At 31.7% G+C, this 27,114-nt stretch overlaps 1 protein-coding gene across 3 annotated transcripts in view; it reads left to right on the top strand.

The window, feature by feature from the left end:
- The first annotated feature begins 414 nt into the window (after positions 1 to 414).
- Positions 415 to 27,114, top strand: part of LOC134716124 (uncharacterized) — a 39,303-nt gene continuing 12,603 nt past the window's right edge. The window contains exons 1-7 of one of the 3 annotated variants that reach the window (XM_063578907.1): positions 415 to 582; positions 7,182 to 7,269; positions 9,678 to 9,802; positions 9,913 to 9,936; positions 11,630 to 11,726; positions 15,369 to 15,481; positions 18,160 to 18,265. In XM_063578907.1, coding sequence (XP_063434977.1) covers positions 537 to 582; positions 7,182 to 7,269; positions 9,678 to 9,802; positions 9,913 to 9,936; positions 11,630 to 11,726; positions 15,369 to 15,481; positions 18,160 to 18,265 — 599 coding nt within the window. In that variant the 5' untranslated portion in view covers positions 415 to 536. Of the gene's footprint in view, positions 583 to 7,181; positions 7,270 to 9,677; positions 9,845 to 9,866; positions 9,891 to 9,912; positions 9,937 to 11,629; positions 11,727 to 15,368; positions 15,482 to 18,159; positions 18,266 to 27,114 lie in introns of all 3 variants that reach the window. The other 2 variants (XM_063578906.1, XM_063578905.1) reach the window with 2 other exon arrangements.

Below are 27,114 nucleotides of genomic sequence, written 5' to 3'. Positions count from 1 at the left end.
AGCATGCTGCACGAAGCGCCTTTGAATTTCGTCTATTACAAATTCTTTGATAAGCAGGAGATTTACTCGCCCTGAGACCGTACTCACAGCTTAACCTTACCCCGTCAAACATGTAATGAAGTTAAATGTATATCCAAATTTTGGTCAAAATAGGGTCCTCGAATTCTTATTTTCAATATCTAAAAAAGTGTTAAACATCAGATAATATTATTCACCGTATGTACGTATTAAACGGCCCAAGACTTTAGCCTCAAAAGGTACTAGTTCAAAAGATGACTTTAAAAAAACTAGATGTGGTATGCCTGCTAATGAGCCAACTCCTGTCACTCTTCACAAGAGACCAAAATAACACAGAAAACCCCAGCTAGTAGGTCACCGTAGGCGTACGACAGTTCATTCCCAGACTAATCATTGATGTTTATTGGATCAAGTACGGTACAGAGTTATAGAACTTTCTTGGCGGCGACTGCAGACTGCTTGTTGTAAAGGAAGAAAGACGGACGAACAACAAAGAGTAGACTGATAATTAATTCATCATGAATAGAGAAATTATCTTTGCAGTAGTTTGTACATTTATTGCAGGTAAATTGTTGACCTTGATAAATATAAACATATTAATTTCATCTTCAAAAACTTAATAATGTCTCACTGGATGCACATGTGCATGTAATATTGTGTACCGGCTTATTTTCGAAAAAGGGTGTGTCGGTGGACATTTGGAAATGTTTAAATCATTGCATTTATTCAGTTGGTTAATTGCATGTTCTTTTTAAATATACACTCAGGTATATTTCCTTATATGTGCTATTTAAATAGCCATAAGGTGAATCATCATCATGATCTTATGTTTGCAGGTGCTCGTTAATCGATGTTAATATAACAAGAGTTATCTTTCTTTGCTATTAATGAAAGGACCGACTTTAACCAGAGAGTCAGACATATATACACATGTCTCTGCTTTAACAATCTAAAACAATATTGAATCACTAAAAGAACATGTCATGCATTTTATTTATGTCATCACTATTTTGGATAATATGAAAGAGTGCAGTGCAGTTAATTAGACAAAGGCAACAGATTTTAGCTCAAATTTAAGCTACAGGTACCCATTTCATGATACAATGTATTGTACTATTAACCATTCCAGATTAATACACTAATATTTATAGTTTAATATATCTATAAGTCCTAGAAATTTTACAACTTTCTTCACTTATTATTTTGTACCAGATTGTTTCTAAGAATATAGAATACTTCAATGGACATTCCTTGAGGGATCAATTTAACTAGTTAATCAGAATCTGGAAAAGTCATTAGGCCATAATAAATTATAGGTTTGTTTGCCCAAACGCTACCTACTCAGAAAAAAGCTGCCTTCTCAAATTCTTTTATTATCCTGATTTGAAGATTTTTTTTTTAATCAAATAGGCATGAAGACTAATAAACATCTGATACTTTTTGAAAAAAAAAGAAAATGCCTACCTACCTACCCTCTGTCTCAACCTTTGGGTAGGGTTTGGGCAAACCAAAATATTTTTAAGTGTGGCCTTAACCATGCAACAGGTACAATTGCCCTCAGACTGTGTTATATGGTAGTCTCAGCCATACAGTACCATAGATATACACATGTGTCTTAACACATTCCTAGGTTGTTCTTGTGTAAGATAGAGCTTGTAACTTCCATAGGTTCTCCTGTTATATCTAAATTGTCAGTTTACTTTGAAGTTTTATAGAAGAAATCTTATACTGAAGCAGGAATTTACATGTTTGTACTAGTCCAAATAACATATGACATCTTTAAGGGATATCTTGAAAAGGGGCCAATCCCGAAATCTCGAGCTTAAAACCTACTGATCTCGGAGTCCAGATAAAGGTTCTCCCCTGTGCCTCCCCCATAATCTGGATCTTAATGCAAAACAATTGTTAATTTTGAAGAAAGTTGTTAACTTATTTCTCTTACTCTAAGCATAATAATTTGATTTAATGTGTTTTAACGCCACTTTTTAGCACTGCCTTTGGGCTATTTTGTGGTGGCCAGTTTTAATTGGTGGAGGAGAAAAATCCTGATCTTTGATAAGAAAACTGACAATCATAGTCAATTAATATTGGAGTCAAGTATGAGCAGGGTTCAAACTCACAACCTCTTTGTTGACTGGCTAGTGATAACAGTAAATTACAGCAGGTTATCTTTATTCCAAGGAGAAAAGCATTTTAAGTAAATGAACAAATATGTGAATTGATGAAGGAAAATAGTACTGTTCTTTAAAAAAAATTCATTTGACATTTACCCGAAAAAATAGGCAAAGATTATTGATCTTCTTGAAATTTGACACATACTCCTAGTTTTCAATCAAATTTAGGAAAGATAGAGGCTTAAAAAGCATTATTTGACATACAAAATATATTCAAATACAAATACATGTAGAATGTTATAAATGTTACGCTCGTTCAAGATCTTTTTTGTAGATGCAGCAGCATTTTCTATATCATTTGTATATGATGGGGCATTGTTTGATTTATTATTTCCTTTAAACATACACATAAAGCTTATACTATTTACTAGAAGTATAATGAATGTGTTTCTATTCCTGAAAAACAAAAATGAAATGGTTGTTTTCATTGAATTTGGGGAAAAATTTATATGGATGGATATTCTTTTTTAGTCACAATTCCTAAATTTTTTGTGTTCACAAGTCTGGTTCTAGTACTTTACATTAAGTTGGTGGTACCATGATTGCTTGTTGGAAATTAGTCAATGAACAAAGTGACAGTGATAAATGTGTTTTAGTCAATTTTGTAATAGTTTTACTTTGATGTAATAATTAATGGGGGTTGTTCAAAAACTAATATGGTGGTTACAAGTTTTGAGGAAATACTCAGATATAAAGGGAGGCTGCATTGGCACTCACAGTTAAAGATAGTCTAGAAACCAAGACAAGGTCACACATTTCTATTTTTGAGGGGAAAGGGGTGGGGCATTAAATTTTACCCTTGTCTATCTGTACATCTGTCTCAAGGTCCAGAAATTAGTTTCAGTTCTCTTTAGTTTACCTTAACCAAATGTTATGCAATACACAGATTTTTTAATTTGGGTGGCGTCACTTTTACCTTTGATAAAGTTTCAAATGTTATGAATCTAATACACAATGCCACAAAACAGATCAAGTTTGAATTTCTCTAAATTAAGTTTTCCTTAACCAAATGTTATGAAATTTATTCACAATGCTTATTACCATAAAACTCAGATCAAGTTTGAATTTTGGTAGTGTCACTTATACCATTCTTGAGTTAAGTCCTTTTATAATGTTATATGCAAGCAGGGACACCATCTGTGTCCCATTTATACATTCCAATTTATCTTATAAGCCCAGATTTAGATGATCAAGATGGAATGATATTTATGACATACAAATGTACATGCAGGTTAACATTATCATTATCTTCAGGTTAACATTATCATTGTCTGCTGCAAGTAGTGAATAATTAAGTCAGCATGCTTGATTATTTTTTGGAGATGGACATGTAAATGAAAAGTAAACAAATTTGTTACATATTTGTGTGTCTAAAATACCTTGAACAAATTTTAAATTAGAATTGATCTATTATGTTTTACAGGAGTTATGTCACATTCATGAGAATTTAAGTGAATCGGTGCACATGGAGACCATTGGCTAACAAAGTTGTTATTATTATTTTATCCTTTTGGTCATTTTAAACACCTTGTCCCTAATACACTTTATCTCTAGCTCTCTTTGCCCTGAGCACATATTTTCCTCGTAGTAGCACAATTTTCTATGTCCTTTGCACACTTTGTCCATGGAACACTTTAACCTAGCCTGGTCCTCTATTGGAAAAATAGACATGATCTTTCTTTGTTGGTTGCTAGGTGATGATACTGGCGTCTTGCATATGTTTGTTTATGTAGTAGGGCATGTAGTGAATATATAAATTAATCATGTTAATGGGGAGTTTAAAAACATATATGAGAATTAATTCAGAACTTTTAGTTTTTTGTCTTGGGAAAACCTAAGGAACCTGTTACAGATACATATATTTTACTTTATATCAATTCAGGAAGTACTGATATATTTTTATGTAGTAAATGAATCTAGGTGTCCACACATTAACCAAGTCTTAAGTATTGGATATTTTGATAATTCTAAAATTGCAAATTTTCTGCCTTCAACATTGATTGTACAGAAATACAAGCTCAGTCCTTTCAAGCTGGTGAATGACATTTCGATGGGGTGTGTACATGTAATAGTGATCACTGATGATATAATTAGGTTGAGATCTTCAGAAATAAGACACTTTTTGAAAGTTTTTAAGTGCCCAATAGTCATATTATACTTAAATAAAACTTAAACATAAGTAGATAGAACTATAAATCTAGGTGCCCTTAATGTCGGTCAGAAGTGATTCAATTTTTGATGGGTTTTTCCAAAAAAATTAATGAACTGTTTTTCACATTTAACAGAATGTTAAGAATTTCAGTGGGAAGGGGGCTCCATTTATGATTACCAGTCATGAAATTGAGTCTTGCAATTTGAAGTTGTTTAGTTTTAGAGCCTCACAGACTTCAGTAATTTATTTATGCAGGAATTTGAGCTTGTCGTTTAATAGTATGTCCTAATTGCTTTTCAGGAAAAAAAGTAGTATAACATTTTCCATCCTTAGGTTGGCCTTTTTGGTGTACCCAAGACAGGTAAAGGAGTGCTATGATTGATTGCAAGGATATAATATATGTTTCATTTCTTTATGAATAACTTCTGTGTGTATATTTATGACATAAACTTTGAAACATTATTATTCAGAATTCAGAAATTCTTCAAAATATTCAGAAAATGTTTGAAATATTTAAAGATTTGATATAAGATGATGATGTACCTAGATGCTATAAACAAGTTCCATTTAAAAATGGTCATGCCATTTTTTGTCTTCAATTTCTTAAACAGGCTAAAAAATACTAATATCACACAACTTTTTTTGCGAATTTTTATTATATATTAAAAAGTTTTAATTTCAGAAAATGTAAGGACTCAAGTGTAAGGATTGTTGCCTATGCAGGAAAATATACTACCATTTCCCATTAGGGCCTCTCGAATGGTTGCTATTTTATTTATGCAGCCATTTATCTCATAGATAACTGTTGATGAAACGTACATTCCATATAATTAGTTGTCTGATCATAATTCATGATAATGCTGAGGGGGCTTTGATTATAACATATATCATACCGTTTCATTGCCAGTTTAAGTTGTGTAGTGTTCAGTACAGTTTTGTTTGTTTTGAAGTGTCAAGAAGACATTTTACATAATGTAAATTTCAAACTATTAAAATAGATGTTTTATTAACATACAAAATGTATGACCTAAATGTAAATGTTGAAATATGTAAACACAAAATTAAGTATCAAATATTTCTTTTGTAAGGTATATTAAATTGATTTGGTAATTTTAAGAAATGGATCCAAACTAATTGATATGGGACAGTTTTTGGGTCATAATCAAACTTATTAAAATTTGATCTCTGTATGCGCTTTTATTCTTAAAAATGCAGCGACCATGCCTTTAAAAAGCAAGTGCATATATGTAGCTTTAATTTAAAACTTTGTTGATGTTCATTATTGTTCATACATTAATATCTGCCAGAACATACCCTTTTATAAAGTAATGCATCGGATAGTTGCACTGAAGAAATTGTGACAGTTGTCTGTATTCAAAATGAGGTGATAGGGAAACAGGCATGTACTGAAACCTTGAGTGGAGAGGAGTGGTGGTGTTGATATAAAACATACATATTTTTAACTAGATGCCAAACCTTCCAAAATGCAAAAATGAACAGGAGCACTCTTATAAATTTATTTACATTTGAATTCTTTAACAATTTAATTTGATACGAAGTGTGATTGATTTGTGGATTAGTTAAGTATTTAACAAAAATCCTTTACTTCACTCCACTCCATTTCTTAACTCCCATGTTTTCACTCTATGACTCCAGTCCAATACTCCACTCCACTCAACCTTTTAGTACATGCCTCCTTAGAATGATGAGAATGCTTGAGGTCATATCCCATGTACAAATGTAGTATTTATAATGTCCAGACAAGATCATGTACACATAAATGTCTTTCTGTTGCATATTTATCCAACCACCTGTATATTAATTTGTTTACTAGTGTATAGCTTAACAGTATGTTGTTTTATACCTGTACCTGTACATACTTTTGATCTGTTATTATAAAGAGTGAACCTAAGGGGAACTTTATTATACTTACATAGGTAGAAATATATTTTTTTTGTATATTCTAAACAAAGATTTCTAACAATACATGTTAAGATTCCTACCACATTTATTTCTGCTAAAATTATCAGATGAGAAGTGAATGCTCTGAATGACTACTTCGAAATTATTTAAGATTTAATCATACATATCCCATTGGGTCATATTGAATGAGAGGAAGATCCATATTGATCATGAGATGACCATCTCGTTTACTGTGGATTCAATTATTATTCATTGGATAACAAGTTTTGTGGATTTCGTGGGTAAAGGTGAACCACGAAATTAAATGTTCATTGAATGACTAAATTTTAAAAGGCTGGTTTAAAGACTTTTGCAAAACCACGAAGTTAAATGTCCACGAACATACAAGTTTTCCTTCATCCATGAAAATTGGAACCTACGAAAAATAAATGAATCCACAGCAGTAAATTATAAAATGAAACTTAAATTTGTGTAACTGAATCAAATACTGCTTTAAGGGAATTGCATCCTTCATTGAAAATCTTGTCACATATTACTATGCAAGGAGGATCTGTATTTGAGGTCAATATCTCAAAGACCAAGGTCAAAGTGACCAGACAGATAGAAATTATTATGTTTCCAACCTAAGTCAAATACTGCATGGATTGCAACCTTAATTGAAATAATGAGAGAAAAAATCCTATTGATTTTTTGTCACAATTTCTGAAGGTCAAGAGTTCCTAAAAGAATACTGCAAGAGTGATTACCACATTGTAGATTTACTTACATGTAACTAAGCAATAGTGATTGTAATTGAATCACCTGGTTTATGTATAACAAATCTCAGAGTCATGTAGTAGGAATCTTAAGAACAAATTAAACCCTTGCTTAGCAAAAATAATAGTATAAATAATTGTTTCTTTTTTTTCTTACAGCTGTAAATGGAGTCTGTGACAGACAAGCAGTATCAACATGTTATGGTGCTATGCAGGGTAGTAATGAAAATATGCAGGCACAATGTGCGTAAGTATCTATCATCAATTATAAACTCACAGATTTGCATTTTTATGCCCCTGCAGTAGCAGAGGTAGCATTCGTTTTGCCCTTGTACTTGTGTGCATCCCAAAATTGGTTTCTGTTCCCTAACTTAGTTTGCCTCAAACAAATGTTATAAAAAATGATACACAAAAAATAATTGAAGTGTGATTTTTGTAGGTGTCATACTTTTCTAGAGTTATGCCCCTTTGCAAATGAAATAAATGCTGAATTTTTCCTTTCTGTTCTCTAACTTTGATTTGCTTAAACCAAATGTAATGAAAGCCAAACACAATGCTTAGTACCACATAACACTGATCAAGTTTGAAAGGAGTAGGTTCAGTAAGACCTCTTTTTGGCCCCAAAATATAGCAGTTTTACAAAATTGTTAAAATTTAAACTTTTTCTTAGTTATTGGATAGTAGAATGGTTCTGCTACAATAATATGGGCTGTTTTTGACAAAACAATGCACATATATTGGGTACTAGCACCATGAAGTCGTGCTAAATTACTGAAATCTTCACAATTCCAGCATTTTAGTTAAATTTTTTTAGACGGGTAAAACGAAAGTGGCCGCATTCGTGCTCATCCAAAATATTGAAATGGAAGTTGTATTTGATGATAATACATAACATATGTAAAGATTGAGGATGAACACGGATGCGGCCACTTTCGTTTTGGACAATGTTTTCGCATATTTGGTAGATTTTTCATATTTTAGCTTGAATCTGATTGTTTTTAATGACTAAATATGTTAAAATCTTGCACATAGATTAATTGAATCATATGAAATAGACACTTAAGAGTTTAAAAAGTGGTCAAAATCTTTCAACATGAAACTTAAATTTGAGGCCAAAATCTATAATATTAAAATAACGAGGTCCAATTTGTCAGCCATCATAGGGTAAACATGACAAATCAAAGAAGTCAACTTTATATATATATATATATAGCCAATATAGGACAATGGTGTTGATTAAAAATTACAACACTCCAAACCCTTTTGTTTTTCACCTAATTAATATTGCTAATAATTAACAAGTTCAGGGTCAAATCTGATACTGATACCAATAGTATATTCAGTTGTTACCTACTATCTAATGTGTACGTTCCGCATCTGACAGGAGCACCACCAAACGGTGTATTCAGGATTTTTCTACATACACGGGTCATAATCACAGGATTGACACTAATAACTTCAATCATTGTCACATTGTTCCCGATTGAAGTATTTTAATCAGTATGACTTTCTAAGATGACAATACAAATACTAAAAATCTGGACTTAAGATAAGACTTATAGGTACAGTTTTTAATTTGTAAGCCGGAATGATGTAAAACAGCGAATCAAACAATTCAACTTTATTTATAACACATATACCACAATACTGTTGATTAAAAAATACTCCATACCAGGCCCTTTTGTTTTCCAAATAATTAATATTACCAATAATTGATAAGTTCGAGGTCAATGGGTTCAAACAGAAAGATTTTAAAAGCAGAGAAAACTGTGCATCTTATAATCGGCATGACTTTATCAGATGACAATACCTATACTAAAATAAGGCTTACATATAGTTATATACTTTAATTCAGTCACAGACCCGCAATATCACAGTAGTGTTCTAGTATGTATTAAAGAGGTTTGGTTTAGAACTTGTCTGTAAACATGAAAAACTATTAAAAATTTAAATACAGGTAGAATATAAGTGTTTTGTCTATTATTTTGAAAAGTGCTCTATACTTAGAGAAAATCTGATTTGGGTAGAATTATAAGTTATAACTGTTCTTTTAAAAGATATTTTCGGCTAAAACTGTCAGAGAAATTCATATAGGAGTTATTGCTTTTAAATGATGAATTTTACCATCTGACAGCTTATCTTTAAGTGATTATTTTTTTTACATTTGTATACATATTTTGTAGATCATATAAAAAACATCATATATCAACAGGATTAGATCTTCAAACATGTCAACATAAACTGAATTCAGCAGTGAACTGTTGATAAAGTTATTCCCCTTTTTAATGAGATTTACTAAAAATTTGCCATTTTTTTTGCAAGTAAACTTGAGAGCTTTAGAACATCTAGTTTTAGTTTTACCTATTGTCTTAAAACTTTAAACATGATAAAAAAACTGACATTACGAATACGGTAGACACTATTTACATAAATCAGGGCAAATATGTAAAACTTAGATCATTCCTTGTTTAACCTCTCAAAGTAAGTCAGAAAATTGCAAAATTAGATATCCGCAAAGTGATCTAGAAAGGATAAAACGCTATATAAAGTATCTGAGAAAATAAGTTGGTTTACAGTAAGTTGTTAAACTGCTATTCATGATGCAGCTTCTTCTTATGAAACTATTTCTTTTCATCTAAAAACTTTTATTTATAGAGCATATGAGACCGTCAAGACATGTATAGCACCACATAAAGATGAATGCGCTGGTGATCCAACACTGGCCGCCTTAGCAGGTTTAGCACAGCTGTGTGGTGGTGGAGCTGGTGGTGCCGGTGGTGCGGGTGGTGCCGGTGGTGGTACCCCACCAAACATGCCAACCAGTAAGTATTTAGTACCATTGTCGTACCCCACCAAACATGCCAACCAGTAAGTATTTAGTACCATTGTCGTACCCCACCAAACATTCCAACCAGTAAGTATTTAGTACCATTGTCATTACTTATATTTATATTTGGAAGAGGTGTCAGACAAGCAATTCAAAATCTATTTAACCAAATTTTGGAATTACTCAATATTTCATCTTGAAGTGGTACCCAACACCTTCACTAAACTTAAAATGGCTCGTTTGATTTTCACAAAATTTTGCAAAAGTAGTTACTTTGATCTCTTGACAAAAATACAAAATATGAAAAAAATTGAACTACACACGCTATTGGAAAATGTTCATTGGATGAATAGCAGTTTGACTAACACCAATTTTGATCATTGAGAATCTTAATATTTCCTTAAAAATAGAACGTCATTAAAACGTTCTGTTAATTTTTACAGAGCTATCTCCCTGTTGTGTTTGTACCACCTTAAGTTTAAATTCATAGAAACTAGTTATACCCTGACATGTACATGTATGAACATGCCGATTTCCAATCCATGTTTAAAACTTTTATTCAGAAGTCAAGTACTGCTATAAATGACCCCTTTTTTTTTGGAAAACTTAAATTCGCACTTTGGATTCTTTTATTTTTGTGGGTACCAATTATTGTGGATTGAGGAAAGTTTTTTGGTGGAAATTTAATTTTGTTGTTTTGGCAAAGTCTGCATACATTTCTTAAGAAGTATTTTAATTATTCGAACATTTAAATTGTGGTTCCCCTGTATCAAAAATCTTTACAGATCAATAAATTTTAAGAGTTATGCCCCTTGGAAATATTTTTTATATGGAAAATTGCACCGTTAGTGCTTTAATATGTTCAATTCCTGCCAGAATTTTATGAAAGTTGAATCTATCATTAGTTTATATCAGCAATTTTTTTACACTTTCAAAATTAGTTCTTTGCGTCTTGGAAATATTAATTATAATAGAAATCACATTGCATTTGCTCTGAAGCCTTCATTTCTTGGGATTGGTAGGAAATTTATATTGAAGGGTATATATTGTCAATTTTTCCCAAGTGGTTAAAAAATCATCAAAGTACAATTATTTTTACTGGATACAGTGGAGATGTGTCCCTTGGCAATGTAAATTTCATTGGAAATGGCATTGCTAGCCCTTCTTTGGCTTTATATGTCTTGTCTGAATTTTTGATGGTTTTTGAATGAAAAGTTTATATCAGTAATTTTTGGATGAGTTAGTTAGTCTGTACTGATCAACAATTTTTAAAGAAATTTACAATGAGTATTCTATTTTAAGCACTCCGATCCTTACATTTGTTTTTGGATTTTTATGAAATATAATATAGGATTATACCAGCAAAGCATTAAATTGTTTGATAATCAGTATCAATCAAGTATTTTTGTTATATGTTATGCCCCTTGCAAGTAGAAATTAAATGGAAAATTACATGTTAGCAATCTCATATAAAATAAGAAGATGTGATATGATTGCCAATGAAATAACTCTCTACAAGAGACCAAATGACATATGAATTAACAACTATAGGTCACTGTAGGTCCTTCAATAATGACAAAGGCACCAAAATGACAGTGTAAAACAATTCAAACAAGAAAACTAAGGGCTGGATTAATTATATGTACAAAAAACCCTACATTTCTTATAGGATATTAATAAAAAAAAGTTTGGAGGATCGTTAGAAAATGATTGTCAGTGAACATATGTGCTATAGCAGGGCACACTTTTCTTTTACTTTACCTTCCTTTTATTTTATTAGTGTGTGCAGTTGATACTTGTGCTATGAGCATGCAGAAATATATGCCTCAGGGAGAAGGAGAGACACCTATTGTTGAAGCATCACCAGAGATGTGTGCGTAAGTATTTGAATAATCTAGTTGTTCAGTCTAACATTGTGAAATTTAAACTGTTAAATGTTTTGTCAAGTATAGCAAGAACTTAAAGAATCTTGTTTGTCAACGTTCTGGATTTAAATTGGTATTCCTTGAATGGTAATGACATACAATGGAACACATATAAGTTACACAGACAAGCAGTTTTTAATATGGTACAATAGACTTTTTTTATATTTCTGACTTTTGGCTTGAGATTATATAATCTTTCAACAGGTTAGAATAATAAATAATAGGTTTGTTTGCCCAAACGCTACCTACCCAGAAAAAAGCTGCCTACTCAAATTCTTTAATTTGTCCTGATTTGAAGAAGTTTTTTTTCAATCAAATAGGCATGAAGACTAATGAACATCTGATACTTCAATTTCCTTTTTTGAAAAAAAAAAGAAAATGCCTACCTACCTACCCTCTGTCTCAACCTTTGGGTAGGGTTTGGGCAAACCAAAATATTTTTAAGTGTGGCCTTACATATTAGAAGAAGAAGACATCCTGGTACCTTACATATTAGAAGAAGACATCCTGGTACTCTGTCAAGAAAGAGCAACAAAATGAAGTAAAATCAAATACATAATCAATGATCAAAAAGTTTTTTGTTTTCTGATGATTTTGTAATTTGTGTATAGAAAACATAATAATTTATTTCTCAAAAATAATTGTACCAATTGAAAGCATGATTTTACTTCTTAATGTGGCTTTTACCTAACAATTACCAGGATATCTTACCACCAAAGAAGTAAAATGCCGAAAAAGCATTTATTTCAGAGTCGTAAGTTAGTGTTATGAAAATGATCTTTTATTTTTGACCACAGAACTTTTTTTTGCGTTGAATATTGGTATGACATTGTCGTTGTTGTCTAATTTTACCAGAAGGTATTTTTTTCCCATAAAATTTATTCAAATATTTAATTCAAAACAGCATAGTGAATTGCACATAAGCAAACACTTGAATATAAATTAAAATAATATAACTAATTCTTAGTTCGTTGACTACAGTTATTCTGTGTCAGAAACTTGCTATGTGTCAAATGTTTAATAACAATCCAAATTCAGACCGGTATCAAGGGTGAATATTTTGTTCTTTTTTGTCCTAACTGTTCAGGGTTGGACCTCTGAGGTCGTATCCAGCTGTGCTCGGTGAAGCAATTTATTATAGTGTAGGTTAATTTCATTCCATTGTAACAGTACATATTTTAGGATTTTAAGTATATGATTTTATCATGCATAAATTGAAAATTTCTGTTTTTGTCTTCTCTTTAATCTTTTTGTTTTACTTGAACTTTGTCATAGTCTTTTATTTACCCTCTGGTACAAATTTTTTATGTAAAAGGAGTAGGTCCGGTAAGACCCCTTTTTGGCCCCAAAATATAGCAGTTTTACAAACTTGTTAAAATGTAAACTTTTAGTTATTTTATTGGACAGTAGAATGCTTCTGCTACATAAATATGGGCTGTTTTTGACAATACAATGCACATATATCGGATACTAGCACCATTAAATCATGCTAAATTACTGAAATCTTCACAATTCTAGCATTGTAACGAAGCAACAAAAGTGGCCGCATTCGTGTTCATCCTTGATATTGAAATGTAAGTTGTATTTTATGATACTACATAACATATATAAAAGTTGAGGATGAACATGGTTGCGGCCACTTTCATTTTTGACAAAAACTATCGGAAAAGTAACATTTTTTAGCATATTTTGAAGTTTTTTTATATTTGAGCTTGAATCGGATAATTTTTAATGCTTAAATCAGTTAAAATCTTTCACATAAAGTAATTGATTCAAATGAAATGGACACTTAAATGTTTAGAAAGTGGTCAGAATCTTTCGTTATATGAACCTGAAATTTGAGGCCAAAATCGGTCCTTACCGGACCTACTCCTTTGTCTTGTTTCTTAACTTGCGATATAAAATATTCCTTCAAGTTCATTTGACTGGATGAAAATTGTGTTTCTGATTATAAATCTAAATATGTTGTTAGAAATCTCATATATATATATAGATGTTGTCTGTCTGCAATTCTTTGTATTGATTTAAGCACAATGCTGTTGTATCAGGCAATAAATCTGGTAATAAAAAATGCTTGTTATCTCATATGGCAAATAAATATTAAGCATATTCTTGCATTTATGTTTTACATGAGCATTGTGTTTGCAAAAAATTAACAAAGGATTTTAGAGTTGTATCGAACAACATTTGAAAAATAAAAATAAAATGTCTAGCAATACAAATGCTTTTGTTATTCTGTGTTTCTCCAAATTAATTTCCTTTATTGACAGCAATTGCTTCTGATTCAAGTTATGACTTGTCTATTATTTCGTAGTAATTTTTTCTTCAGATTGCCCAGCATAAAGTATTACCAATATAGTTAATGAGACAGATAGATAGTATGTTACTATCACAATTGTTCTAGATTGCAATGCAGTCATGTCCCAGGACGTCAATAGAACAATTAGTATACTATTGATTTTGATGTAAATCATATACCAGTACGTTGGGGATTTAGAAACATTGACATAATATTCTCTGTGTCAGCATTTCCTTCTATGGGATATGTTTACTTTAATATTCATAGTCTGATCATTTCCATATACCGTAAATGTTCTATGTTAAAGAAAAAACTTTTAATCCAGTAAATGAAAAATAAACAAGTGCTCATTGTTATAATTATAGCTTATTGTTGATCATCTAATGAGATAGATTTTCTTGCTTAAGCCAGAATGGCAAAGTGAGAAAAGCAATTGAGTTGAGATGACCAATGATAATCTGTTTTATGTCACTATTTTACCTATGACGACATGGTTAATTTCATTAGCAACGCCACATGCCTCCTTAGTATCTAGCGATAATTTTCCATCTCAAGCAAGTAGCATATTATGAAAAATTATCTCCAAATAAGATCAAAGGAAAAATGCACAAAATAGCGATAAGTTGTTTTATTATATAGATTGATTAAAATGAATAGTTGTGCTGATGTCAATTGCAATGAAACAGCGACTTCAAGTTAATAATTACGAAAAGACATCTATACATGTCTTTATGGGACAAAATAAAATCATAAAAGTAGGGGACCATATAAATAAGATACTACTACTACAGTGCTTCTGCAATGCAAAACTGTAACTATGTACTGATATTACAAAATGTGTGTCTGACTACTTATACACATGACAAATGTGTGTCTGACTACTTATACACATGTGTGTCTGACTACTTATACACATGTGATTCTGACTACTTATACACATGTGTGTCTGACTACTTATACACATGACAAATGTGTGTCTGACTACTTATACACATGACAAATGTTTGTCTGACTACTTATACACATGTGTGTCTGACTACTTATATACATGTGTGTCAGACTACTTATATACATGTGTGTCTGACTTCTTATACACATGACAAAAGAAGATATTATATAGACAGTTAAATAATTACATGATTTCGTTCTCAATGTTTTGTTAAAATTTTTATGTTTTAGTTAAAGCCTTATATAAAAGTCATACTTATTTACTGAAAAGTGCACTTGAAGGGCTGAAACTTTAATAAATATGTTTATTCTCTTTATCAATAGTCTTCTTTTAAATGTCATCACAGGGCAGCGACTCAATATAAGACTTGTGTAGAAAATGGAAGGTCTCAATGTCCAGACTCCCAAAGTGTTAAAAATGCAGAGATGATGATAAAACAATTTGAATCATTGTGTGGAGGTAAGTACAACCAAAGAGCTTGATATGTCTAAAAGATATTTTATGCTGAATGCAATGTACCTTAAAATTAGATTCTTCATAGATTGAAATAAATTTTACATATGCCATGTAGGTTCATCCAACCTATGCCAACATTTTATAATTAAGGTATAAAACTGTATGAAAAAATAAAGGCATATAGGTTGAATAATTTTTAACAAATAAGGTGTTATCAAAATTTTGATCTCTTTTTTAATAGGAAATAAAAATTTAAAATAAAGATTTATAAAAGGTTATCAAAGGTTACCAATATCTACCAGTGTTATTCATGAATAAAATACAACAATGATAAAAAAAAAATGAATGATAATTTAAATTAATTCCTTCAAATACATTGACATACTTCTCAGACAAAGATGATGGTAAGTATTAGTGCAATTTCATGCCATAGTTGTTTTAAAAATCTTGGTTAGATTTTCTCTGCTTCTGCTGCTTTGGTTGGATTAAAGAAAGCTTTTGTTTGCATTCTGTTTTGATGAATAAATTTGATATTTGTGATAAAAGATTAGTCTGTGGCAAGTTACACTGTTTGACAAATTCTGTTTGGGATATATTAGAAGCTGGTGTAAACATGGTAAATACAGACTGGCATTGTGCATTAAGTTCACCAGCTAATTGTGGTGGATCAGTTAGGAGTTTGCCATCTTGTTTAATTTCAGTAATACCACCATAATCAGTTTTTAGCTCACCTGGCATGAAGGGCCAAGTGAGCTTTTCTCATCATTTGTCATCTGTAGTCGTCATCATCTTTGGCTTTGTATGTTGAAGTTAACTTTTACAAAAATCTACTTAATTTACTGAGCCAAACAATAATCACACTTGGCCACAATTTTCAAGGATATCTTGATTGTGTCTAATGACCCTGTCATCAAACCAACATGGCCACCATGGTTAAATATAGAACATTTTCTATAGAAGTCTAAGGAAAATTTTTAATGATCACAACTTGAAAACTCATTTAAATAATGAGAAGGAGACTTCAGTAACTACTGCAAGACTACAATGGGGTAACCTGCTTTTATTTTAGCAACTGGGCCAAATCAAACCAAAGGAGTATGTTCGATAAGGTCCTTAAATGGCCCTCTTTTTTAGCGTAAATTTCAAATTCGGATTTATTGACCAATATCACGATAAATTATAGCTAATACATTGACTAGCTAGGATATAAACCATTTTGTTGAGAATTTGACATTTTTGCTATTCATTATGAAGTCACGCGTTGTACGCATACTGATTTTTTACGAAAAAATCGATGAAAATGGGTGAATTTCCATAGATTATTGGACAGGAAACATAGAGCGCATATGTCGACAACAAAGATATTTTAAAATAATGTTTGTGAAGACATTTCACATGTCTTATTTGAATCTTAAGCTTGTCGACACCTGCTCTCTATGTTTCCTGGTCCTTTATTTGGTTGAAATCGAGCTGATTTTGTCACATTTTACCAAAATCCCTTCTCTTGACCTTTTTTGGTTGTAAAAATCAATGTGTTAGAATTAAACTTTGACAAAAACAGTTCTGTTTTACTTTCTTACATGTCTTAAAGGCAAATTAAAACATTTATTCTCTATGAACTTTATAATTGGGGTCAAATATGGACCTTACCGAACTTACTCCTTTGACCTTAATCAAGGGTATCCAATACTGTTATTATTTTAACCTTATTTCACATGATTTCCAAAATCACAGTAGATACAAATGAGCTACACAGGCCCTGGAGAGTTTCTAGTAAAAAACTTTGAAACAAGTCCCAAATTGTTTCATAGTGCTAAAATTTGTTTACTTGTGTTGTAATATGATGCTTTCCGTGTAATGCAATCATGATTTTCATATTAATTTCTGTACCTGGTGTAAATTTCTTCATATTTTGCCATTTTATATATATATATATAGTTACTGTGGATTCATTATTATTCGTGGGATATCAATTTTCGTGGCTTTCGTGGGTACTAATGAACCACGAAATTAAATGTTCAACAAATAAAAAAATTTCTGTAGGCTTGTATGTAGACTTCGACAAAACCACAAAATTAAATATCCACGAACTTCCAAGTTTTCCATAATCCACGAAAATAAATGAATCTACAGTATGTATAAACTGTTGATTCAAAAACAACCTGGCATTTTCATTTTACATTCATGTGACATTTATAACATGAAGTTCATTTGATTGTGAAGATATTTGCTTTGTAATTCAATATTTCTTTGAACTTCAAAGACAATCTGATTTTTGTCGAGCCTGCAACTTTATAATTAAGTTAGAGGCTTAGAACAGTGTAAGTTAGCTAAGAATTCACTTATGAATATGACATAGATGTTCAAGCAATTTCCCTTCGATCGAATTAATAATGTTTCTGGATAAGGTTACATGTTTTACAGTCAATTGTTGCCACTGTGAGATAGTAACTTGTGAAATTTGTATCAGTCTAAAAATTCTCTACGAAGCAGGGTATATCATATACCTTAACTTCAATTGTTAGTCCTAAGAAAGCATGCAATATTTACGGTTGGATGTTATTTTCCCAGAAAGTATTAATTTGTTTTAAAACCTACAAAAAAACTTTTATGCATTAATGCATTAATGTAAAGTAACAGAACTTGAAAATTTTAATTTTTCTTATCTATCATGTCTATAGGATGTGCTACTGCAAAATTGATGAAATGTGTTCAGATGCTTGGATCTTTGGCTGCAGAGGGTTTTGATGGATATCCTACTCATGAGCAAATTAATACAGTTTGTCCGTAAGTATACATTTCTTGAGCAAATTAATACAGTTTGTGTGTAAGTATATATTTCTTGAGCAAATTAATACAGTTTGTCCATAAGTATACATTTCTTGAGCAAATTAATACAGTTTGTGTGTAAGTATATATTTCTTGAGCAAATTAATACAGTTTGTCCATAAGTATACATTTCTTACAGACATTTTGACAGATGAAACTGTTAAAAGTCATTTGGTATGGCATTAATGAAGAGGCTGTAGTTTATTGTTATAACCATATCATTAGAATTATGAATTTGAGTTTGGGTTTACATTAATCATGTAAATGAATAAGCAACCCAACAACACAATATAATAAATAAAAAGAAAAAAGACCTCCTGTAAAAATAAAACTTGGCAAGGGATTGTTTTCACTGATAATTGCAACTATCTTCTTTCACATGTACATACAATTTATATGCAAGTTATAAAAACATCACAGCCTTCTCTGAAAGACAGATTTTTTTTTCAACTGTTAGATTTTTTTTCAACTTCCTTGACTAGTTTGTAATTCATAATGAATGAACAGTTAAAGCCACCTAAAGGATTACTGTAAATTCAGAAATTATTGCGAATAATGCGACTGAGTTGTAAACGCAATAATTAAAACTCGCATTTTGTTATATTTTAACTGAATTAAGCATGACTTTTCTCAAAATAGTAAAAATTAAAATCGCATTCAAGTGTAAAATGACAAAATCGCAATAAAAAATGCACGCATTAATTACTGAATTTACAGTAATAAAGAAACTGAAACATTTTTTATGCCCCACCTACGTTATGCCCCACCTAAGATAGTAGAGGGGCATTATGTTTTCTGGTCTGTGCGTCTATCCGTCCTTCCGTCTGTCTGTCCCTCCGTCTGTCCGTCCGTTCGTTCCAGGTTAAAGTTTTTGGTCAAGGTAGTTTATGATGAAGTTGAAGTCCAATCAACTTCAAGCTTAGTACACATGTTCACTATGATATGATCTTTCTAATTTTATTGCCAAATTAGACTTTTGAACCCAATTTCACGGTCCACTGAACATAGAAAATGATAGTGCAAGTTTCAGGTTAAAGTGTTTGGTCAAGGTTGTTGATGATTTAGTTGAAGTCCATTCAACTTCAAACTTAGTACACATGTTCCCTATGATATGATCTTTCTAATTAAATTGCCAAATTAGACTTTTGACCCCAGTTTCATGGTCCACTGAACATAGAAAATGATAGTGCAAGTTTTAGGTTAAAGTTTTGGTCAAGGTAGTGTTTGATAAAGTTGAAGTCCAATCAACTTCAAACTTAGTACACATGTTCCCTATGATATGATCTTTCTAATTTAATTGCCAAATTAGACTTTTGACCCCAGTTTCATGGTCCACTGTACATAGAAAATTATAGTGCAAATTTGAGGTTAAAGTTTTTGGTCAAGGTAGTTTTTGATTCAGTTGAAGTCCAATCAACTTGAAACTTTGTAAACATGTTCCTTAGGTTATGATCTTTCTAATTAAAATGCCAAATTATATTTTTTATCCCAATGTCACGGTCCACTGAACATAGAAAATGATAATGGGAGTGGGGTATCCAAGCACTATGGACACATTCTTGTTATTTTCTTGATTTGTTCCATGTTTTATACGGCCACAAAAATTTTAAAAAATTGGTCATATATTGCAATCATGTCGTCATTGTCGTCAGCGTGGTCTGAAGAGGGATGATTTCCAGATAATTACTTTAGTATTAGTGATTCTAATATGACGTGCTTCTTTAGCTTTGTAAAGAAACCATACTTTATTATCCAATAAAATTAGTTTGCACATGCGTATATTGACTACGGCAGAAAAATGAATTTCGTCAAAATGGTATGCATTTAATGTATTTCCTTAAATTAAAACACTTTCAAACACTAAAATGAACACATTTTGTTACTAATACTTTAACAATGACAACAATGTGTTACAATTCGTAATTGAAAATAGTTGACCTAGATACAGCAACGTCCATGTTGGCTGTTCTAACTTCAAAACCCCTCCCCCTAAAAACACGTTTCATCTCTCCTGTTAAAAAGGCATGTCATTGTATATTAATTTCATTGAAACATATGTTCCGACGATAAAATATAAAATAAAGAATATGTTACTATTACTGTTGTACTGAAATGACAAAATTGTTTCATATTTCTGATAAAATGGATTGACCCTAGCAGGGAATCGAACCCCATTCTCCTATAAAAACAAATAGGCGTAATTACCAATATACCATCAAGGTTTCCAATCCATTTTACAAATGCAACAAGATTGTCACCCAGTATTATTTTTAATCTCATGTATAAATACAGCATTTGAAATCGTCAGATGCACAAAGGCGTGCCCTTTGATCAACTTTAAAAGGTGTAGCCACCGCAAGTATAAATGGATTTCTGTCAAAGGGCCCCTCCTGCCAAGTCTCGAATGTCAGCACAACTTTATCAAGAAATCCTCTATCAGATATGAATATATTTACCAATGCTACAATATTAACCGGCGGAATATTTACGATTAATTTAGTAAATAAAGACCTACCCGATTCTCCTTGTGCGTCCACCGCCATTGACGACTGACTTGAAAATGTGCGTGTCAGAAATTGACCTCAAAGGAAAAGACTGTTGAAATATAACTTTTCTGTTATATTGTGACACAAATATTGTTTAAGTTAATAAATTAATTTATTAATATCTGTTTCAATTTTGAATTTTAGAAATTTATACAACTTTGCCAAATTAAACTGGTATGAACTAGTTGGATAAAAATCGACAGGAAGGTTGATGGAAGAGCCTACACAAATACCGTACACTTTATACACAGCGAACATAGATATTACCGCAATTGTCCTAATCAGAATCGAAATAATTGATGCCAGCTATACTTTATTGTAGTTTTAACATGGGTAGGCATTATATTCGTGTTATTTTAGCCCTCGCTATCGCTCTGGCAAAAATAATCACGAATATAATGCCTACCCATGTTAAAACTACAATAAAGTATAGCTGGCATCAATTATTTCTTAAATAGAAATCAATAAAATTTAAACACAAGGTTCATAATCACTAAAGGAAGTTTGGGATTGATTTTGAGGACTTTGGTCTTAACAGTTTAGAAATTAGGGACCAAAAAGAGGCACACATACAAATTTTTCTTGGTTTTTCAAATATTAATTTTAGTATAATTAAATAGTAATCTATTAAATTTAGACACAAGGTTTATGACCACAAAAGGAAGGTTGGGATTTATTTTTAAAGTTTGGGTCCCAACAGTTAAGGAATTAGGCGCCAAAAGTTTCCAAAATTAAACTTTGTTTCATTTGATCTAAAATTGAATCGGGGTTCTTTGATATATATCCCAAGTCTAACCGTGTATTTAGATTCTGAATTGTTGGTCCTGTTTTCAAATTGGTGTACATAAACGTCTAAATGGTCCAAAATTAAATGTTGTTTGATTTTAACAAATATAAAATTCTAGGAGTTCTTTGGTATGCTGAATCTAAACATGTACTTATATTTTTGATTATGGGCCAAGTTTTCGAATCAAGTTAGTCCATTTCGAGGTTCAAAATCAAACTTTGTTTAATTTCAACAATAAATGAATATATGAGGTTCTTTGATGTTCTGAATCTAAAAATGTATTTAGATTTTTTATATTTGGGCCCCTTTATAAAATTGGGCCACATTGAGTTCTAAAGGGTCCAAAAATGAAGTCTATTAGATTTCGTCAAAATTTGAATTCTTGCGGTTCTTTGATATGCTGAATCTAACCATTTATTTATATTTTGGATATTGGACCATAATACATGTAATAGGTAAATGTCCAATTTGTTTTTTTGAGTTCTTAGAATTCATTCTGTGTCAGAAACCAATTCTGTGTCAACTATTTAATCACAATCCAAATTCAGAGCTGTTTCACTTGAATGTTGTATCCATACTTGCTCCAACTGTGAAGGGTTGGATCTCTGCGGTTGTATCAAGCTGCGCCCTGTGGAGCGTCTGGTTAGAATGTGGTACCCTATATCTGAACACAACATACTTTTCTTAACATCACAACCTGCAGACACAAAATTTTCGAATCTATGAGTTTGACTGTCCCTTTGGTATCTTTCATCCCTCTTCTATACAAAGTTTTGTCATTATAAGAGTCTTTACAATAGATAATCTTTCTACAACTTCTTATGATCAATTGAATATGAATGAGAAACAAAAAAATATATAGGAGAATTCAATTCAACATGCATTTCCTAACCCGTTAGATTAAGAAAAATTACCTCTTTAAAGGAAATTATATTTAAACATAACATGCATAAAACAAAAAAAACATTTTATTTTTGGTTAGAAGAAGACTTCAAGTCTACTGAAGGCCTATGGTGCCGACTTTAAAATCATTGAGCCTCTGTATGCCGCATTCGTTTCTGTGTATAACTACATTGTACTTCATAACAACTTCTGATTCCTGACACAGATTTTTACAAATGATTAAGCATCTGAATCATTTAATTTGTAAATTAGGATTGAAAAACAATCACTATCGTAAATATGTACCCTTTTATTTATGTAAATTATAAGATTTCATCTCATCTTTAGTCTTTAGAAGTGTCAACTTGACACTATAATCCCTCTGTAATTTGAATCACTCTGGTAATTTTATGTCGCTATTGTATATAACTCATTAGTACATTTGTATTTATAATGTGGCACTGCAGAAAATAATAAATAATTAAATAATTAATTAACTAAAAAAATAATATTAAAATTGAATAAATAATTAACCCTTATAAAACCTTAACTATCTATTTTTTTAACCTTCCAGTATCTGTAATAAAGACCCCTAACAAATGTTGAATATCTTCTATGTGATGTTTGTAATTATCATTTTCTGTTTGCTAACAATTCTTCCGATTTAAGTGTTAGGAATGTGAGTGCAGAGTGGAGTTTTTCTCTAGCCTCCTCATAATTTTTACAATCCAGTAGGTAATGGTCAATTGTTTCTACTTGTCCAAAGCTGCATTTTTCTATGAGTGCTGGGCATATTATTGATTTGTAAGTGTTTAAATTGCAATATCCTGTTCTTAAACTAGTGGTTATTCGATATATTTCAGTTGACGGCTTGTCTTTTGGAAGTGTATTTTTAGCTCACCTGGCCCGAAGGGCCAAGTGAGCTTTTCTCATCACTTTGCGTCCGGCGTCCGGCGTCGTCGTCCGTCGTCGTCGTCCAGCGTCGGCGTCGTCCGGCGTTAACTTTTACAAAAATCTTCTCCTCTGAAACTACTGGGCCAAATTAAACCAAACTTGGCCACAATCATCATTGGGGTATCTAGTTTAAAAATTGTGTCCCGTGACCCGGTCAACCAACCAAGATGGCCGCCATGGCTAAAAATAGAACATAGGGGTAAAATGCAGTTTTTGGCTTATAACTCAAAAACCAAAGCATTTAGAGCAATTCTGACATGGGGTAAAATTGTTTATAAGGTCAAGATCTATCTGCTCTGAAAATTTCAGATGAATTGAACAACCTGTTGTTGGGTTGCTACCCCTAAATTGGTAATTTTAAGGAAATATTGCTGTTTTTGGTTATTATCTTGAATAATATTATAGATAGAGATAAACTGTAAACAGCAATAATGTTCAGCAAAATAAGATTTACAAATAAGTCAACATGACCGAAATGGTCAAATGACCCCTTTAGGAGTTATTGCCCTTTATAGTCAATTTTTAACCATTTTTCGTAAATCTTATTAATCTTTTATAAAAATCTTCTCCTCTGAAACTACTGGGCCAAATTAAACCAAACTTGGCCACAATCATCATTGGGGTATCTAGTTTAAAAATTGTGTCCGGTGACCCGGTCAACCAACCAAGATGGCCGCCATGGCTAAAAATAGAACATAGGGGTAAAATGCAGTTTTTGGCTTATAACTCAAAAACCAAAGCATTTCTAGAGCAATTCTGACAAGGGGCAAAATTGTTTATAAGGTCAAGATCTATCTGCTCTGAAAATTTCAGATGAATAGAACAACCTGTTGTTGGGTTGCTACCCCTAAATTGGTAATTTTAAGGAAATTTTGCTGTTTTTGGTTATTATCTTGAATAATATTATAGATAGAGATAAACTGTAAACAGCAATAATGTTCAGCAAAATAAGATTTACAAATAAGTTAACATGACCGAAATGGTCAAATGACCCCTTTAGGAGTTATTGCCCTTTATAGTCAATTTTTAACCATTTTTCATAAATCTTATTAATCTTTTATAAAAATCTTCTTCTCTGAAACTACTGGGCCAAATTTATCCAAACTTGGCCACAATCATCATTGGGGTATCTAGTTTAAAAATTGTGTCCGTTGACCCGTCAAACCAACCAAGATGGCGACCATGGCTAAAAATAGAACATGGGGTAAAATGCAGTTTTTGGCTTATAACTCAAAAACAAAAGCATTAAGAGCAAAACTGGCATGGGGTTAAATTGTTTATCATGTCATGATCTATCTGCCCTGAAAATTTCAGGCAAATCGATAGTCAATTTTTTAACAATTTTCATAAAATTTGTAAATTTTTACTAACACTTTCAACTGAAACTACTGGGCCAATCATTATAGATGGTGATATATGTACGCAGCAAGAATGTTCAGTAAAGTTAGATGATTAGATCTACAAGCACATCACCATCACCAAAACACAATTTTGTCACAAATCCATCTGTGTCCTTTGTTGAATATTCACATATACCAAGGTGAGCGACACAGGCTCTTTAGAGCCTCTAGTTTACATTTTGTTGAAAAACATAATATCTTCTTCCTTATCACTGGTGTCCCATCAGTTTTGCCATTTTAACATAACACTGTCTTTTGCTCCTTTTTGTATATCTTGTTATGTAAATATTGGAATGCTTTGTATTTTTTCTGTTTCCTGTGCTGCTTTTTAGCTAGTTGGTCTGCTAGTTCATTACCTTGTTTGTCAGCGTGTCCAGGGGTCCATTCAATGGAAACAATGATTCCTTCAGATTTTAGTGCAAATTTACCAATTAAAATTGATATCATGAATAGTTTTGCCATAATTATCTGATTTCCAATCTAAAGTTAAAATTCCAATTGCTGACTGGCTGTCTGAGAAAATTTGGATGGATTCAGTGTTTTTTCTGTTGTTTGGAATTATAAGAAAATCTTTTACTAGCTTGATAGCTTCTAATTCCCCTAATAAAATAGATCCTCTATTGGAAACTGGCTGTGTTAATCCCACATGTTCTGAGCTGTTTGATATTAGAATAGCTGCCCCAGCACCACATGGACCTGGATTTCCTTTGCAGGAGCCATCAGTGAAAGCTAATGATGTATTCTTTTTAAGTTGATGTATTTTTTCCAAAATAATATTTTTTCCCTGAAATGCTTGTTCCTCTGATCTAGACTTTGAACTTCCGAGATTTTTCCAATACTATGGTGATGATTTTGAGGCTGCTAACCCTCGGAATTCAAATTGAGACTCTATACAATCAGAATCAATCTCTGTTGACCTCTTCATGTCTTCAGACTGTAATACCATTCTTCCAATTGGTGAGATTATTTTTTCAGGTTCATTTATATTTTTCCAATCTTCAAAAATTTGTTTAATAGGGATAGTGATTTTATATGATTTTATTTTTGCAATTTGTCTTTTACCAGCTTCTTCTCTTTTGAGGTCCAGTGGTAGTATTCCTGCTACTACTTCTAAGGCTTCTACACTAGCTGTTGTTGGTTGGTTGAGACATAAGGCTAGTCCTTTTCTTTGAATAGCATTTAATTTATTTATATGCGTGTTGTTATTGATTTGCCATACACTGCTAGCATATAACATTGTAGATAGCACTATACTTAGATATATTTGTATTAAATTTTTTGTAGATACCTTTGCCATTCCCTTGATGTTTCTGATTATCCCTAAGGATTTTTTTGCTTTTTGCTCAACAGTGTCTATATGTGTTTATTGAAATTACATTTTTCATCTAAAGTAAGGCCTAAAATTTTGGGGTTTGGATTGTATTTTAATTTCTTTCCTTGTAACATTATCTTGATGTTCTCCTTTGTCATACCATTTCTGGAAAATACACAAAATTCTGTTTTTTATATACTAAGGTTCATTCTCCATTTTGTTGACCATTCATGGATAGAATTAATATCTTTTTGTTACTCCTTCACTAATTCATGTTTGTCTCTGCCTGTTTTCCAGATTGTCCCATCATCAGCAAATTTACATTTGTTAGAGGAAATCTTTGCAAAAATATCAATAATAAAGATGTTGAAAAGTAAGGGGGATATTACTGATCCTTGTGGAAGCCCAATTTTAGTGTTAAACCATTGTCCCTGATGCTTGTTTATATTTCATCTGTCTTTTAAAACAAATTCTATCCATTTCCAGATTTTACCTTTTATTCCATATCCATGTAGTTTTGTTAAAAGTCCTCCTCTCCAAATACTATCATAGGCTTTTTCTAGGTCAATCATTAATGCGATAGTACTTTCATCTTTATTAAATCCATCAAAGATGTTTTGAACAAATGTTAATAAAGCATTGTCGGTGGAGTGGAAATGTCGAAAACCTTCTTGTTCTTTATCTATTATAAATTTTGACTCTACATAACCTTCTAACCTTGATGTTACTATTCTCTCCATTAGTTTACCTAGTTTGCTTGTTAAGCTAATTGGACGATATGACGAGGGACTATTGTTTCATGAACATTACTGTAAACCAACGTATTTTCACGAGCGATTTATTTTTTTCTGACTTTCGCGAGTAGAAAAATAACGCGAATATAAATCGTCGCGAATATGTAAACCTTGGATCTTTCCTTATTAAAC

This window comes from Mytilus trossulus, chromosome 4 (genome assembly GCF_036588685.1).
Source record: "Mytilus trossulus isolate FHL-02 chromosome 4, PNRI_Mtr1.1.1.hap1, whole genome shotgun sequence".
Taxonomy (NCBI): Eukaryota; Metazoa; Mollusca; class Bivalvia; order Mytilida; family Mytilidae; genus Mytilus; species Mytilus trossulus.
This window is presented reverse-complemented; position numbering and strand designations above follow the sequence as displayed.